Raw genomic sequence first — 16,241 nt, 5'->3', positions numbered from 1 at the left:
GCAACAGTCTAATTAACTTAAAACTCTTGGAAAGGGGATTCGTTCAAACTTGATTGCAGAAAGAAGCACATTTCTTTACCCAACTTAGCGAAAGCCCAATTCTTACGATGGTAACTTCAATCTTTACCTTCTTTTGGTCATTATATGAACATAAAAGATGCATGCTAAAGTAGAAAGAAACACGATAATGCATGTTACACTGAATTAATCAAACGGGGAGAATCACATTGAAATAACTAAATATTTTGTACACTTGGGCTCTACTGGTTGACACTTGACACCTCAAAACTGCAGCTAAAACATTGAATTCTAGCTAAATTTGCCAACTTGTATCTCCCTCCAACTAAAATATCCTATTGCTTTCCTATTTTTCCCTCTCATTTACAACATCATTACCTATGTTCATTCGATGCAAAACAATTAGTTGTATGTACAGATACAATTACAAAACCCCTGAAAAGCCCTCCTCCACGCTGGCGGAAGCAAATGATACGCATAGGTGGCCAGCGAGGAGTGCGATTAGTTTTTGTTCACAAGCACCATTTCGCATCACATGCATGTGTCTGAAATACGCCTGCCTCTTACTCAATCTTGCGACTGAAAGACCCATCTGATTCTCGGTGCATTGAACTTGGAGAGCTGAGTGCCACTAATCAAATGAATTCCACACCTGGCCATCTTTGAATTTTCAGCAATCAGAGAATCAGTCGCATCATAAGTTGCCTGCCCTGCTCAGAAGTACGTCCATAGTAATAAGTCCTTGAAGAAGCTCCAAAAGAAGCAAGAGAGCCATACGGAAGAGGACTGACTACTGCAGTGAATTAGACACAAACAGAAAATTACCTTGACGTCATGTCTTCTAATTTGTGGTCCCTGCAACTTTCCAGCAGGTAGACGCGGTCCATGTCCAGCCCAAGCAATTCAACATTTTTTCAAACGTATTCTCAGACCAAAGGGGGAAAAGACAACCGCAGAGGCAGCACAGCATACTACAAGGCTTCCAAGGTAATTGATGCTTTTGTGAAAACAGAAAGAACAAATGGAGCTTCTTCCCCTGGATGTATAGTTGTAGGCACTATTGTGTAACCTTTTGGATCTGGATCCAAAACAATTTCACAAGATATTTCTCGAGAATTGACATAATCTGTCCCATCAACTGATTCATGTAGATATATATTGTAAGCAGCGCGACGGCCTCGAGTTTTGAGTATCCTCATCCCAATGTAGAACATCATTGAATCATGACTGGATTGATAATTTCTGAAACCAGCTACTGTTCTTGAGAAGCTCACACCCTAAGCATTAAACAAGTGATAAAAGTTTATAAATCCAGCTATAAAAAAAATAGCTATTGTTCATATAAATACACAAGCAGGTCCAATTCTAAAGATACCTGTGTCAACGTAATGAATACATGAATTGGAAGGGAAGCATCTGGCCCAGTGGCCCTCAATCGGAACTGTGGATTTTGATGCCATGTCTCATAATCTTGGCAGCCCCCGGCACTATAACCTCGCCATTGACCATGAACAGAATAGCGCATCTCAGGGGGGTAGATACGACAAACATATATTGATCGAAAATGAATTTGGAAGTCTTGCCAGGACATCCAGAATATGCCGTCTTTTGACTGTTAAGTGTTAGGAGAGACGAAAGAAAAATGTTATGAAACATGTTTTGAGATCATAACCGCTCCACGAAAAGTAATAATGACAAGGTAGATTCACATATGTGATGTGGGAAAATGAAACAGTAAACAACCTGCGGAACATGCTTCAACTTATGCTTCATCCTATCAGTCCAAAGAGGTGATGAGTCCGACCAAGGGCCATTCCACTCAACTTCATTAGCCCATGGATTCCGAATCTGAATAAGCTTGTGGCCATCCACCTCTCTCACCTGAATTAAAAAATAATTGATCAATGAGGCCACCGTACGCAAGTTTCATATGCTGAAATACAATAAGACATGACTAAGACACAGCAGTATTCCAACTCACCTGCAATAACGAGTAGGCATGACCTTGCACAATGCCACTGGAGGAAACATGTACATCTGAACCTGATGGACTGCCAGCACCAAGAAGAAAGCCTTCTTGTTTGAAACGCAGCAATTGAGACCATAGTCGACCACTCGCAAGATCAATTTGGGCCTGAGCACTCCTCATGTCAATCTCCTCACCAGCACCTCCAGTAAGGTCGACAAGAGCATCTTGGACAAGCCCACCTTCTAATGCTTCATAGGAGCCATGCAATTTAGCATACGCCTTTTCCACTAAAGAAACCCATAGCTCGTTACCTTTCCTACTAGTAGCAAACGCTGGTTTCCCCGGTGACTCACATGGAATCCAATCATCAACAACAACAGGAACCCACTCACCCTAAAGAAAGGTCAGGAACAAGCTTTAGCATGCTACTATTAAAGAGTGGGAATTCAATTTCGTTCTATTAGAATAGTCTCCAAGAATTCTCTAGCATTTTAATGATCATCTAGCTGCATAAAGTTGCAAATTTCCCATTACAGAAAATAAAATTCCTATAAAACAAGGCCAAGCTACCATTGTCTTCAGAAATTACGTGTAAGAAATAAAATCTCATCCGCAGACAGTGAGTGCTTTATGTTTAAACTGGATGGGGAGATGGAGAGACGGAGGTCTTTTGTAGCAAGAAATTCAATTTCTTTAGCGTCTGCTTCATTGAAACACTGGATATCCTCCTGATGTTTATCCTCTCTTCCTTATCTTACCTTCTCTTTTTAATTCATATAACACATGGGAATGGGTGCAAGTCTATACTAGAAGTTCATATTTAGAACTAAATGGTTCAGAAATGTTATGTTAAAATTACAAGTCACCTGAATACAGAAGCGAACAGTGTAGACTCCTTCCTCATTATACTCTGGGGTAATGATCACTTCCGATATTCGTGAAACCTCCGTCAGAACAGCAACAGCACTCAAAAACCAGCAATCACCAAGTCGGCCCTATTTAGAAATGGAAAATCACTTATGGATAATGCTGAGGAAAATAATCATAAATACAATTACCATGTTGGCCAAGAGCCAAACCTGACAAACATCAGAAGGATTGACAGTTCCAGAAAATAAGCACGGACGAGCATCTAGCCGACTCTCTTTTACAATATCAGCAGGCCTCACCCATTCAGAAACAACCTAAATTCAAAAGGCCACAAAACTGATCAAAGACGACTGATTCCATTAACAACAAAAACTAAAAGGTAAATAGAACAATAAAAAGTACCTGCAACTTTGATGGGGGATTTTCCGGATCTACAAATAATGACTGATCATTTGGAGGAAACTCCTGATCGGTAAAATGTATCTCTCCCCTTGCAGAGAGGGCTTCCTTGACTGCCAATTCAACTGAAAGCATTCGCTGGTTGATTTCGTCTTGTGTTTCCATCCTAGGTTTCCGAAACCTCCTGGCTATTGAATCCACATCAACCAGCACTGTATCACGTTCTGACCTTCGTTTCCTCCCACTAGAATATTGCCCGTCCCAATCAACGTCATCCCTATCATACAGATCTACATCTGCAGGATCACTATCCCATTCATCAACCTAGCAAAGGAAAAAGGATGAGAAGCTTAATCAATTGATAGGTTTAACCACCCACCATAATTAGAAACTAAATTACTTTCCTAGAAATTCTAGCATGGATCAATATGAAACAATGTATCTTAACGACAAAGCACATACTCTAGAGGGTGAATCTGCCCACTGCCAATTATCTTCAGGAAAATCTATCATATCGGAATCAGCTGTACCAATAGCTGAATGAAGAGCAGCAACATCATCTTCAGTTAAGCACCTTCCCCATAGGAACACATCCATAATATGCATCTTAGACTCAGCCCCTTCACTGTCTGACCTCCCAAACGCATCCACATCTGTCGGTGGTCTAACACCAACCCAGACTTCGGTTCCTTCTTCCCAAATGGTATTACCCACTTGCAATGGTAAACCAGTCTGGTAGCCATCAAAACCACCATCCAGATAGCAAGTTGCCTCACCTAAATCAGCATCAATTGTCATTGTTACCAAATGCCACCTGAAAAGCAAGTACATCCAGTGAGATTCAACAGCTATCAACAACACACATTCATGGTTGAGTTCCTTTTTTTTTCATATATAAAACTGGGAAATTATTGACGACCCAGACAAGATGAACAAGAGATCCATCAGAAAAACAGAAATCAAAACAGACCCGATACTAAAATATTAGAATAATAATAAAGAAAAAGAAAAGGCCAACTCAAACACAAGAATATGTGAATAATAAAAGAAACTAAATAGCCCTAAATAAATGTATGGTAATAGAGAACCATCAGGACAAATCCATGAATCAGAAAAAGTGCCAATAATTTTGTTTTAAAGGATAAGGCCCCAACCTTCCATCTGCTATACTAGTTGCACTAATACTCCACTCCTTTGCAACAGTAGTTTGCCTATCACCTTTCGTTATCAATCTAAGCCCAACTTGTCCAGCTTCAATACCTTGCTCGGAACCTGCCACCAATATTTCCCAGCAATCTTTCTTTTGAAACTCAGTGCCAAATAAGCAAACAGGCCCAGATACAGGTTGAATCATCACTGTAACAGAGAAGCTAATCTTTTGACTTTGACAAATGGTGGTATCAATTTGGCCACAGTGTCTGCCACTTGTGGTTGGCTCATCATCAAGAACGCATACAGCCCCAGAAATTCCGGTCTGCCAATGACATAAAGAAGCACAATTTCCATGAACACAGAACCCTCCATAGGTATATGAGGACAAGGCAATCAAACTAAACAGATGCGACGGGGACAAATAATAAGAGAAACATATTGGTATATGATAAAACCAAAGATAACAGCACAAGATAATTGAATACTTATTGGATCTACTGAATCATTGAGAGGAACTGATTACATGGTTTGATCACTTCATAAAAGGAAATGACCCGTTTCATGTATACAGTATACCAAACACTCACTCTTTACTCATTAAGGAGTGAGACTCACTCATGGATTCCAACTCAATGTATAGCACTATATTCTGCAAGGGTACATGTGGAAAAGTTCTCAAATGCAGAAAACAAGACCAGTTACCATAACATTGAAAACTTTCTCATATACTTAAGTTAGAATGGAGATGACTCATCAACCCCTCCATGCAAAAAGGATGCTATGAAGAAGACTAGAATCTTTTAATAAATGTCAGAAAATATCTAAGATTGAAAGCCTAAGAGAGAGTAAATAATGAGAAGCTATCCTAAAGTATACATTTTATGGGAAACGAACTCATGATGCTATCACTTATAGTGGTATTTGCTTAAAACAGTTTGAGTTAATAAACGTAATATACAACACCTGGACTGCTCGACGAGCCAACTGAGCTGTGCGTATGCGACGCGCAATGCTTGAAACTCTCTCTCGAGCAAAAGAATTATCAAGAACACAATCACCTCCTACTGCACGCACTGCAGCTGCCATAGCTGCTGCTTCCCTGTTGCCAGCATTAGGAATGTAGGAAATCAGAGAAGCTTCTATCTCCTTCCACTTGCGTTCTTCCTTCTCCAGAAGAGCCTTTCTTCTCACTTTGCCTTTGCCCTCCTCTTCGCGCCTTTGCACTAAGAGCTCCTCTTCCATCTCTTTTTCTCTTATATAACTACAAAATTAAAACTCGAAAACAATTAGAAACAGAGGATAATGTCAGCAATCACATAGAGGAAGACCCAGATGTGGAAGTGGAACCTTACCTCTCTTGAATAATCTCAAACTGCCTGCGGTCCTCTGGCATCCACTTTTTTATTTTCTTGGCACTTAGGTCAGCAAACCCTATGCTATCGAGAAAGAGTCTCAAACGTACCTCATCCTAGCATAGCATAGAAACAATGTTATTTTTGTTTACAATGCATCATCCATGGCAAGCAGAAACAGTTGAAACTTACCTGTACTCGCTCCGCCTTAGCAGTCAAACCAAGCAAAAGAAGCAGATACCCACCAAATTTATCCCACATATACACCCATTCAGTATCAATCGCCTCTTCCAAAGCCAATATTCGTGCATGAGCACACATCTCTCTTCTATGATTAACATCATTAGTTGGCTCATGGCGGAAAGTTCTTCCATATCTCTTTCTGCAGAAGAATGAGCCTGCAACTAACTCCTCATTTCTTAAACGATCTCTCAATTTCACAACATCTGCTCTGGGAAGCACAAAATTTCCTGCCCTATCACGCGTAATGGTGGGATCTCCAACCAAGAGAGCCGCTGAACTGGCAGACCTCTGTGGAGCAGAATAAGTTCCAGACAAAGCATTTCTGGTCTGCACAATTATAAGAACAACTCCCCATGTTATACAAAAAGCACATTCACCTCTTAACAAGAATGAAAATTCAGCTGAGAGATACAAATATAAGAGTCAACATGTTAAAAGTTTGCGCAATTTAAAGGCATGGTTGAATAATATGTAGTATTAATTCACCACAGCTTAGCAGACCCTAACACACACACACACACACACATACATAACAGTATTATTCATACCTTGGTAGCAGATCTAGCAATAGCTTGAACAACGGTTTCCTTACTAAGAAAGTGTACTGCATCTTCCATCATCTAGACATACAAATGAACATCTAGTCAGACAAGAGCACATGAGAGAGAGAAATTCAATGGCATAGAGAAACAAGTCAACTGGTAAAGATGTCAATACATCTTCCATAAAAACAAAGCATAGAATTATATCGAAACTACGTAGAATGAACAATGCCAAATGAAAAACTGAAAGCAAAATAAACAAACCTTAAGAGTCAAGCAGGGACGAGAGAAAGCAAACCCAAAGGCTACAACAAGAGTGAGTGCTGACACAGAGGCACCGGCAAATGGTGGATAAATTTTCAGACTCGCAACAACACCCCAGCCTTCAGTTGCCAATGCAATCCCATAAAGCAATAGAAATGTCGCACTATTAAGGAATACAAATTAGAATTATCAGTGATCAAGTGAAACTACCCCATGTTAATATTACAAACAAGAAGACACAAACTATCACATGATATCTAACACACCTGACATTCTTTCCACAATCTGCATGAGCATCATAAACATAGACAGGGAGAACTCTCGGAGAATAAACAACAATAGGAGGTGAAAGAAGAACCTGCACCAAAAGTCAACTAACAAAAAATTAAAACATGCAGAACTAGTAGAGACAACAAGAACTCAAATATTAGAGTGAGAATTTAAAATTTGATTCAAAATACTGAATTCAACTCACAGTCAATGCTCTCCCAGCGAGAAGAAATAAGAACAGAAAATAACCAACAGAAGCACCTACAAATGCTTTATCTGTACAGAGAGTAAAACAAGGTTAGTACTTGGTAGCATATAAAAGATCTATAATATATAACTGCAAACTGACGATGAGGCAAATAATAAAAGCAGCAAGAAAATGCCTTCACCTTCAAACCATCCAACAAGAAACGCCGCCAATGCCAACAAAAAAGCAAGAAAACAAACAAAGAATGTCTGGGTCCTTGTTAAATAGAAATTGTTTGAAGCCCAATGATGGATAGCACCAATAGCTAGTACAAGCATGAGAAGAACTAAAAGAAATGCTACCCCAATCTGTTGTAAAGCCAAAAGAAGACTGTCAGAGAGGTCAACTGCCTGTAAAATCTTGGAAGAATCAAGGATACCAAAGTTATTCCTGACTTACTGTCCATGGTATAACTACAACTATAACAGCTGATATTGCTCCAAGCAGAAGAAGAAGCCCAATGGTGACAAAGATATAAACACCCCGAGAGAGTTTCCAATCATCATCCTTCCTGGAAAAACAAAATCCAAAAAATTTTAGAAAGTTGGCAAGCACCCATTACTCCCATAGTTACAATTGTGAAAGAAAAGCAAGCCATGGATTTCAGCCTCAACTGTCACTAAAAAGCAATTATTTGCTCACCATTTATGTAACCCAGAGCAAAGAGACAGCAATGCAGGACTGCAAATTAAAGGAAGTAAAGCAGCGAGGAAATCACCCTCTGTTGGAACTTGGTCATCTCTAGATTTCACAACCTCCATATAGGATGCACCACAAAATGCCACAAGGACAGCTGGAAAAAAAGGGTAATATGACAAAATTCAGGAGCAAAAATAGGGTATCAATGATGTTCCAATAGTAAAAGAGAAGAGTCTTAAAGAAACAAAAATCTAGATAAATCACCTGTGAATATCCCAACACACACTGCAGAAGACAGGGAGAACCGGTATGTTGCAAACCAAGAAACAATTGGCAGTAGACCAGTGACCACCAAAGCAATGACAGAAGCCATAGCCCAGCCAATGTACACAGATGACGCATAAGGAGAGGTAAAGCTTTTCTGTTCACCAGTCCAGCCCTTGTATTTTAAGTCATCTAAGGGCTTTGCAGACACTATCGCACCAAGGGCTAACACAGATCCAGCAAATAATATTGTACTTAAGACAAGAATAACACCCTGGAAAAGTACCAAGATGTAATTAGAATTACAAAATTAGGTCAACGATAAATTCTGGTGAAGGGTGAAAAAGTAGAAGAAAATATTGTATAATAGAAAATAAGAGAAACACCTTTAGGGAAACTCTTGAAATCGTTATTCATAAAAGCACATAATAATCAAATCACACAAAAAATAAGGTAGGAATTACAAGATAAAAACTAAACTCAGTACTTTGTTCTCGCAGATAAAGAAGTGGCTACTCCAAGAAATAAATACATAAATTAAAAGAAGCACATCAACATTGTCAGTATGTATGAATCCATCCACATGCATAACCATGCAACGACAGTGGTGAGATATAAGCAGCAATCAATATCCATATTTGTGCTGATCATATTGTACACTTCAGTTGTGCTAGAAGCCTAGAACCCATTAAGAGCCTATTAAAAAAATATACTAGGTTTACAGTGCTCGAATGCTCACATTAAACATGGTATGAATTGATTTAGTACAAACCTCTTTTGTTCCTCGAATTTGATGGTTCCCTGCAGGACCTGCACATTGTAATTGAGGAACCCTAAACTGGTAGCCATTACGTATCCATATAGGAATAGCAACAGAGAGGCATGCCACCATGAGTGGGACAGTCAAGGACAATCCAAGAAGAACCGATGATTTGCTGCAAATGGGAAAGAGAGAATAAGTTTGATGGATGTAGACCGCTTTCAAGACTTATGAGCCACAAGTTTTACAGGCAAGTAAAAGACCCGTCTTTTAAGACTAAATGGTGCAATGCAGTATGAAATAGAATCAGAAACTCAATTGATATGAACTTATTGATAAAACAAGTTGTGTAAATTATCTTATACCACCAAAAGTTATACATGCAAAAAAACATCTTAGCTTCAGTCAGACATTGCCAACTGATCAATTCAATCATTCAATTGACACTTAAAAACTGAAAATGAGAAAGACTCATTCTCTTAAGACATACTTTTTTTAAGAGATTCAAACTCTATGTATGATACACTAGAAAGCTCCACAAAACATTATCAGAACTACGGAATAATTGCCAAAAGAAGAATTTAATTTAGTGATATGTTAAAAAGAGCATACCTTAAGAAGGAAAGCAGCAATCCAACAGAAGTACTGAGCAGCCAAGCAACAAAGCCATACTGAAGAAACATGAGAACGAGCAACAACATAAGCAGCAATAAATTTCAAATGCATAGGTGTACACAGAAAAAACAAAGATAGTGGAAAAGCTCAGGCCCAATCAAACAGATCCAAATGTGCATACTCCCAAGAGACTATTCCTACTAATCATATAGGCCAACCCATTTTTACATACTACATACCAGAGGTCCACAAGCATCCAGACTAGTACAATTACATTAAACATGTTTGTTTCTCAAAAGTAAACTCCACCATGCAAATCTATCAAGACTAATTGAAGCAATAGAGTATCAACCTTTTTGTTCAATCCAAAAGAAAACAACAAATCTAAAAAATCAGTGCGAGAAAGGAATAAGAGGTAAAATAATACCTTGCGGGGTTTTGAGGTCATGGCCATTTCCTCTGCTTGAAGAGATCGAAGGAAAGCCATGATTGAACAGACAGCAGGAGATAACAGCAGCACTGCAAAGCCAAATTCAAACTACAAAAAACAAAACATAAAATTTAGGCATGATCAGGTACAGATTATGTCTAAAGTTTTCTTCACTCGTCATCAATCAGGACTGAGAAGTACAGCAATAAAGTCACCAACTAATAGATGATAATGTAAAGTTAGAAGATCCCTTGCTCACCTGTTGATGTGTGGCATTTATTATTTTAATTGTCCTTGGACGAAAAATTGCCACAGCAATAGTTTCTAGGATGAAAACAAAACTAAAGAGAACCCATGCCCGTTCTGGGGTGCCTACCACATGATGCAAAACAAGTCTAGATAACTGAAGCCACTTCTCAAGCCCATGAAGCCTCAGCTCTTCAGACAAAGAGATTTGATTGGGTAAACCATTATCAACACTATTTGAGTCAACTATGGTGATATCTGTATTGTCACGGTGATCTCTATCAGCATCCAAGCTACTTCTTTGAAGTAATGCCAGAATAGTTGGATCCAAGCTCTTCTCCTTTAACATCATAGCAAAGTTAGGATCCAATCCTTTATCCTGCAATAGATTAACCAATTCAAGATCACCTTGTCTTGCCCTCTTCTTTAACATAGATGTAATCCTCGGGTCACTCAACCTTTCTTGCAATGCAAAAGCTAAATTCAAATCCAAAGTTCGTTGGTTTGCAGAATTTGACGTACTAGATTCACAGCCTTGGCTTTCCAGACCACTACTAGAACAAATCATCAGTGTGTTATTGTGATCAAAAATTTTGTCAGTATAGGATGTTCCCACTTCAGGCTCCTGGATTACTGAACGACAAGAACTGCTACGCAATGCTAAACTTGGCCTTCCACTATCTATGCTCTTATCACTATTAATCCCCTCACGAGAACTTGCAGTTCGTAAGAGAGTGTTAGTCCAGTTATTGGCATCTAGTGTGCACTGTGCTGTGCTCCTATTACTTGCTTCAACCACACTACCAAGGCAACCTGCTTCAACACTACTACTGTGCTTCATGCTTGAACCACAACCTTCAGATGAGCTTGATGAACTGTTTTGCTCTTTTTTGCGAAATCCCTCTCTGAGGCGTGTCACGGTACTCTGTAAGGCATCTCTCCTTGCAACCAATGGGTTTGTTGCAGATAAATGGCGAGAAACAGAAGCACCCAATAAAACAGACGCTACAACTGCATAACTAATGCAATGCCCAAAATACCTGAAAAATGGCAGTATTTGTGACAACCAAGAGAAACAAAAGGTAGTGACATTACAATTAATAGTAAAGAAAATGCACAAACCAGTAGTGGACCCCAAAGCAAATGAGAAAGATCCGAGATGTTCCAGCAACAAATAACGCTGCAACACGACTTTGAAGGAGTTCAAAACCATACAGGCATGCACCCATGTTCCAATCTACAGCATGTGGGTTATGCAAATTAATACATCAATTTTAATATAAAGGATGCAAAATACACAAAAACAAAATACGTTGGTTAGATTACCAAGAATGATAACAGCAGCTGATGTAATGGCTCCAAGCCAACGTGACTCCTTAGCAGTCAAACCATAGAGGATTGAGTACACAAGAAGGACTACAAGTGAGCCAAGGTAAAGAAGCCCAAGATGTGAAGCCCTACATACACGTAATGAAATCAGAAAAAGAGGACAACACTCAAACAAAATTCTGGGTTAAGTTTAAACCTGATGTAAACTATTAGATATAAATATATTACAAACTTCAACACCCTATCTTCCAAAAGGACGGAGAAAACCAGAACAAATTCTTCAATGTTTAATAAGACAAGTAAAACTAACATAAGGATTATCAAGAGCATTTATTGCCTCGGATGCAGAATGTTCAACATCTCTCTTTCCTCTGGAGTATTTTCAGAATATCAATAAAAGGTTGTGAAGGTGGTAACAATATTCACTGTAGAAGCATCTATTACGAAAGATAATGAAAGGGGAAAAGAGAACTTCAATGATTTCAGAGATGGACCAGAAGATCCAGTAATAACTGATGAAATAAAACTTGAACATACCTGCTAAATTGTCGAGGATATAATTCATTAGGGTCTGGTGGTTCTGGTAAACATGCCACAGGACCTACTTCTATACAATCAGAATAAGCAAACTTATATGCCTTCCTCACATATTCATCGACATCTAAGCCATTCCCTGCACAAATTGATAGAGAACGTTTTTAAAGGAGGAAAACCAATTGTAGAGAATAATTGACGGCAGAAATTACAAATTATTGTTTCATTGAGATAAAATCATCAAACTGAGAAGCATGCATGCTAAACAGGATAAAAAATTGCAAGGTGTACCATTAAACACCATTCTGCAAATAAAGAGCATGTTGATTGCCAAGGCAACGGCTGAGACGCCAAAAAAGAAACCAGACGGCGAATACTGCTGAGATGCTTTTGAACCAGCTGTAACATACACAGCACAAAGTTCGTACACACATAGAAGGGCAACAGCCAGAAGAAGAAGAATAGCAACAGCCCCTGTTAAAGAAAAAGTATAAAACCAAGTTTAATGCTTACCCCAAAACCAATAAACAAAACTTTTATAAGAATATGAATACAATAAAGTGCAAGCTCGTGTTATAAATATTCAAAAACATAATTGTGAATGGAGCTACATCATCAATATCATCTTCCACATGAGTACACTAGACCCATTGAGCACCCATTATCAATTCCCATCACAACTTGTATTGATTTAGGAATGGCCATTTTGCTAGCCATTGTTGAGAATGAATCTCACATTAATGGGAGGAGGAACCTTGCATGTGCTTATAAGTAAGTTCGGCTACTCCCTATATTGCCAATTGATTTTATGATGAAACCTCAACTTCTTCATAGTATCGAGCAGGTTGTCCCACGTGTGAAGCCAAACGGCCACACACGCTCCACGTCACCCCGTTGTGTTGTCCATGTGTTAGGCTGGAAAATTTGCCACATGTGAGAGGGCGTGTTGAGAATGAATCCCACATTAATGGGAGGAGGGTCCTTACATATGCTTATAAGTAAGTTGGGCTACTCCCCATATTGTCAATTGGTTTTATGGTGGAACCTCAACTTTCTTCAACCATTCCCTATATTTTGTACTTCAACGGATTGGAAGGGAGCTGAGACAGCACTTGCCCAAGCTCTAATATCATGTTAGCAGCTTAGCTAACGATGTTCATTCATGTATAATCAATACTAAACCCATATATCCCATTACCAACTTGACACATTTTTGTTCGTGTGTCGTCTTTGCTGATCTCCTATATCCCATCACCAACTCATCAATCATATCAAGCCGAAGGCTTCATTTACATTTAAATAAGAAACCATATTTTCTTTAAGGCTAACTTAGATGGTTCATTCTCATCATCTTCAAAACCTTCAGGTTTTACTATCTATTCGTACAGTTTATGTCATACAAGGAAAAAAGAAAATTGATTAAAGGTCCAGGAATACATACTCGAGCTCTGCCATTGTGTTCGCCACCAAAGCATGATTGAATAGAAAGACAGTAGAAGAGCAGTGCCAGCCATTATTACAGCCAGACCAACTATATGTCGATCCAATATTACAACCAACCAGCTTCCCCATATGATCAGTACTAGAACTGGAGAAATAACGAGTAGCCATGCGGAAAGAGACAGAAAGCCACATACTAAATCCAGCTGAGGTCCATGGAAGATACTCGGCCATTTCCTGGCAAAGATCCAACTGGAAAAAAACATACAGAAGTGATAGTATTAAGTTTGGAGTTAAATAGATGCTGCCTTTCTCAAGTTCTTACACAAATATAAATCCCAGAATTGCATACTGAATGCAGCCCTTAGCCTCTGTTTTATAGAAGAGTTAAACCCAGCAATAAATCCCCAAATGACCTTACTTTAACAGTGCAATCTTGAAACTTCAATCTAACTACAGCTTAATTCCCTAATATTAACAAATGCATTAATGCAGCCATAAATTAAATTTAATCGATGCATTTAGTTTCTCTCTAGGCAAAGATGGCAACTAAAAGTTTCAAAAGAATTATAAAATATGATTACCTGTAGATCCTCCAGGGCCTCCAATTCACAAGCCACAGTATAGAAAATGAAGCAGAACCCAAAACCGAGAAAAGGGTCCCCGAAATCACGCATGCCAGCAGCAGGTGACGCTCATCCCCTTCCATGGCTTCCCTCTCTCACCTACGCAACGCATGCATCCGAGCACATCTCCCAAATTCCAAATAAGAACCAGAAAGCAACAAAATTCAGCCAAAAAAATAAAATTTCCCCAATGCCCCCTTCACCCACTAGCCCGCAATGGCATGGAATGGAAGTAGCATGGTGGGGAATTCAGGGCAAATGGGTCATTTTGGAAGTGGTATTTGGGGTCCAAAACTAGGGTTTGGAGCAGAAATTGGAGCTGGGCGGGTGGAGAAGAACAAGAGTGAAAGCCCAAGGTTTTTGAGTAAAAAATAGCAGAAGAAAGGAAGAAGAACAAGATGATGATATGGGAAATTAGGGTTTGTTTTAGGTTAAAAGAGTTGGCTTCACCTCTGTTTTGTGTTGGGTTTCTCTCTCAATATTGTATGTTCACAGAGGAGGAGGGAGAAAGAGTAAAAGATTAAAAACCCTACTCACTCACTCACAGACATCTTTGTGTGAACTGTGAAGTGAAAAAAACGAAAGGAAGCTACTTTAGAGAGAGAAACAGACAAAAGATAAAAATTTTGAAAAATGAAAAATAAAAAAGTTAGAAGAGTGGCTATAAAATAACAGCAATCTCTGTGCCTTGGGAAGGGGGGGGGTTACACTCACACAAAGATGGTGCGCGTGCAATTCACGCTCCAATTGCATGATTGGAAAGTTCTTGTCTATTGGGAGGTGGAATGGGCCACTTGGGTGTGAGAGTGAGAGGTTTACTTGTATATGAATTTCTCAGGATTATAACTATTTAGACAAGAAAATAATAATCAGAAAAACAGAAAGGGTACACATTTGATATGCTTTTAAAATTTTGAAGAGTCAAAAGATTGTTTACTTGGCATGGGAGTGATTTCTTGGGTTAGTAGTAGGTGTTGAATTTGGTTAATTAATTAAATAATTAGGTAAAGAATTGGGAAGGTGGATTCTTTTTTGTTTATTTTAATTTTGCAAATTATAAAATTGAATAACAGCCAGAGAGCGGTCTTCTCCACAGCAAACTTGTCATAGCAGTTGGCACAATTCTAGGGAATTGTAGCCTCTCCTGAGCAGTAAATCGGGATCCTTCTGTCCCACTAACATGGATAGTTAGATTTTGATTCAACAGTTATAATTATTATAACTTCTAAATGAACTTTCTATTTATAGCCCGTGTTAATGGGTCTGGAGGATCGAATCCCCGCTTAAGAGAGGATCCAATTCCCAATTGGGGTGTGCTATCCACACACCCTTTGTTAATTTCTACATTTTGATCTTCTTCAATTCACCTGATCTAATGGCCGAAAATTAAAAAGATGTGTGAGAAGTAAAAAGGAATATGTCGATATCACACCCCTTTCCAATTATAGCTATTTGGAATGAGGTGTCTTTTGCCATGTCAAATCAAATGTCAGCTGCACGATTTCCTTCCAGCAAATCCTTTAGCTACATCTTTTGCAATGATACGTCCAAGTCTATGGAGGAAAAACAATTAGAACTATTCACAAATGTATATAATTACGTGTTTATTTTTTATGTAAAATGATTGATTCTTGTATACCAAAATGGTAGCAAAGTCAGTAACCCAACCCTTGTTTTTGTTGGCCAAGTTTTAGCATTTGTCATTTCAAAACTGTCTACTTTAACCAGGATATGAGATTTTGCGAAAAATCAAGAACAATACAGTGATATGTGATAACTCTTTGACGACGACAAAGTAAGGAAACAATGAACTTAGAAATAAGAAAAGTAAGGAATATGTAGGGCATATAAAGGTAAAGCAATGCGGGCTTGAGAAGTTCTTTGGCCCAAATCTGATCCTAACTTGGATTAACACATTACGAGTCCAAACTCGAAAACCAAAAGGGAAAATGAAGAAAGCAAACATGAGCACACATATTCATGTGCATCCTTCCTTCCGCCACTCTAACATGATATCTTCACACAAAATAGT

At 38.8% G+C, this 16,241-nt stretch overlaps 1 protein-coding gene across 2 annotated transcripts; it reads right to left on the bottom strand.

Moving 5' to 3' along the window:
* Nucleotides 1-204: 204 nt before the first annotated feature.
* On the bottom strand, nucleotides 205-14,857 carry LOC103414800 (calpain-type cysteine protease DEK1). 2 transcript variants are annotated; one of them, XM_029099251.2, is made up of 31 exons: nucleotides 14,168-14,857; nucleotides 13,585-13,835; nucleotides 12,435-12,617; nucleotides 12,147-12,282; nucleotides 11,607-11,737; nucleotides 11,403-11,517; nucleotides 10,294-11,320; nucleotides 10,032-10,142; nucleotides 9,602-9,660; nucleotides 9,002-9,164; nucleotides 8,230-8,503; nucleotides 7,969-8,119; nucleotides 7,726-7,837; nucleotides 7,469-7,634; nucleotides 7,285-7,355; nucleotides 7,076-7,167; nucleotides 6,810-6,972; nucleotides 6,552-6,623; nucleotides 5,953-6,330; nucleotides 5,761-5,876; nucleotides 5,372-5,669; nucleotides 4,411-4,730; nucleotides 3,719-4,070; nucleotides 3,260-3,580; nucleotides 3,067-3,171; nucleotides 2,854-2,982; nucleotides 2,000-2,380; nucleotides 1,762-1,899; nucleotides 1,394-1,630; nucleotides 844-1,295; nucleotides 205-728 (listed from the first exon to the last, which is right to left on the bottom strand). In XM_029099251.2, the coding sequence occupies exons 1-30, from the start codon at nucleotides 14,290-14,292 to the stop codon at nucleotides 990-992; spliced, it is 6,483 nt and encodes a 2,160-aa protein (XP_028955084.2). In that variant the 5' UTR covers nucleotides 14,293-14,857; the 3' UTR covers nucleotides 205-728; nucleotides 844-989. The 2 variants fall into 2 exon arrangements, with proteins under 2 accessions (XP_028955084.2, XP_028955085.2); XM_029099252.2 differs by having other exon boundaries at nucleotides 205-723.
* Between the last annotated feature and the right edge of the window lie 1,384 nt (nucleotides 14,858-16,241).

This window comes from Malus domestica, chromosome 03, assembly GCF_042453785.1.
Source record: "Malus domestica chromosome 03, GDT2T_hap1".
NCBI lineage: Eukaryota > Viridiplantae > Streptophyta > Magnoliopsida > Rosales > Rosaceae > Malus > Malus domestica.
The sequence above is the reverse complement of the archived record's forward strand: the minus strand, read 5'-3'. Positions and strand labels throughout refer to the sequence as shown.

Coding starts and splice junctions, on each gene's coding strand:
- LOC103414800 (XM_029099251.2), bottom strand. CDS start 14,292: ATGGAAGGGGATGAGCGTCACCTGCTGCTGGCATGCGTGATTTCGGGG. Junction 8,504..9,001: donor AAATTCGAGGAACAAAAGAG/GTTTGTACTAAA, acceptor GTACTTTTCCAG/GGTGTTATTCTTGTCTTAAG. Junction 1,296..1,393: donor TATTCATTACGTTGACACAG/GTATCTTTAGAA, acceptor TTTAATGCTTAG/GGTGTGAGCTTCTCAAGAAC.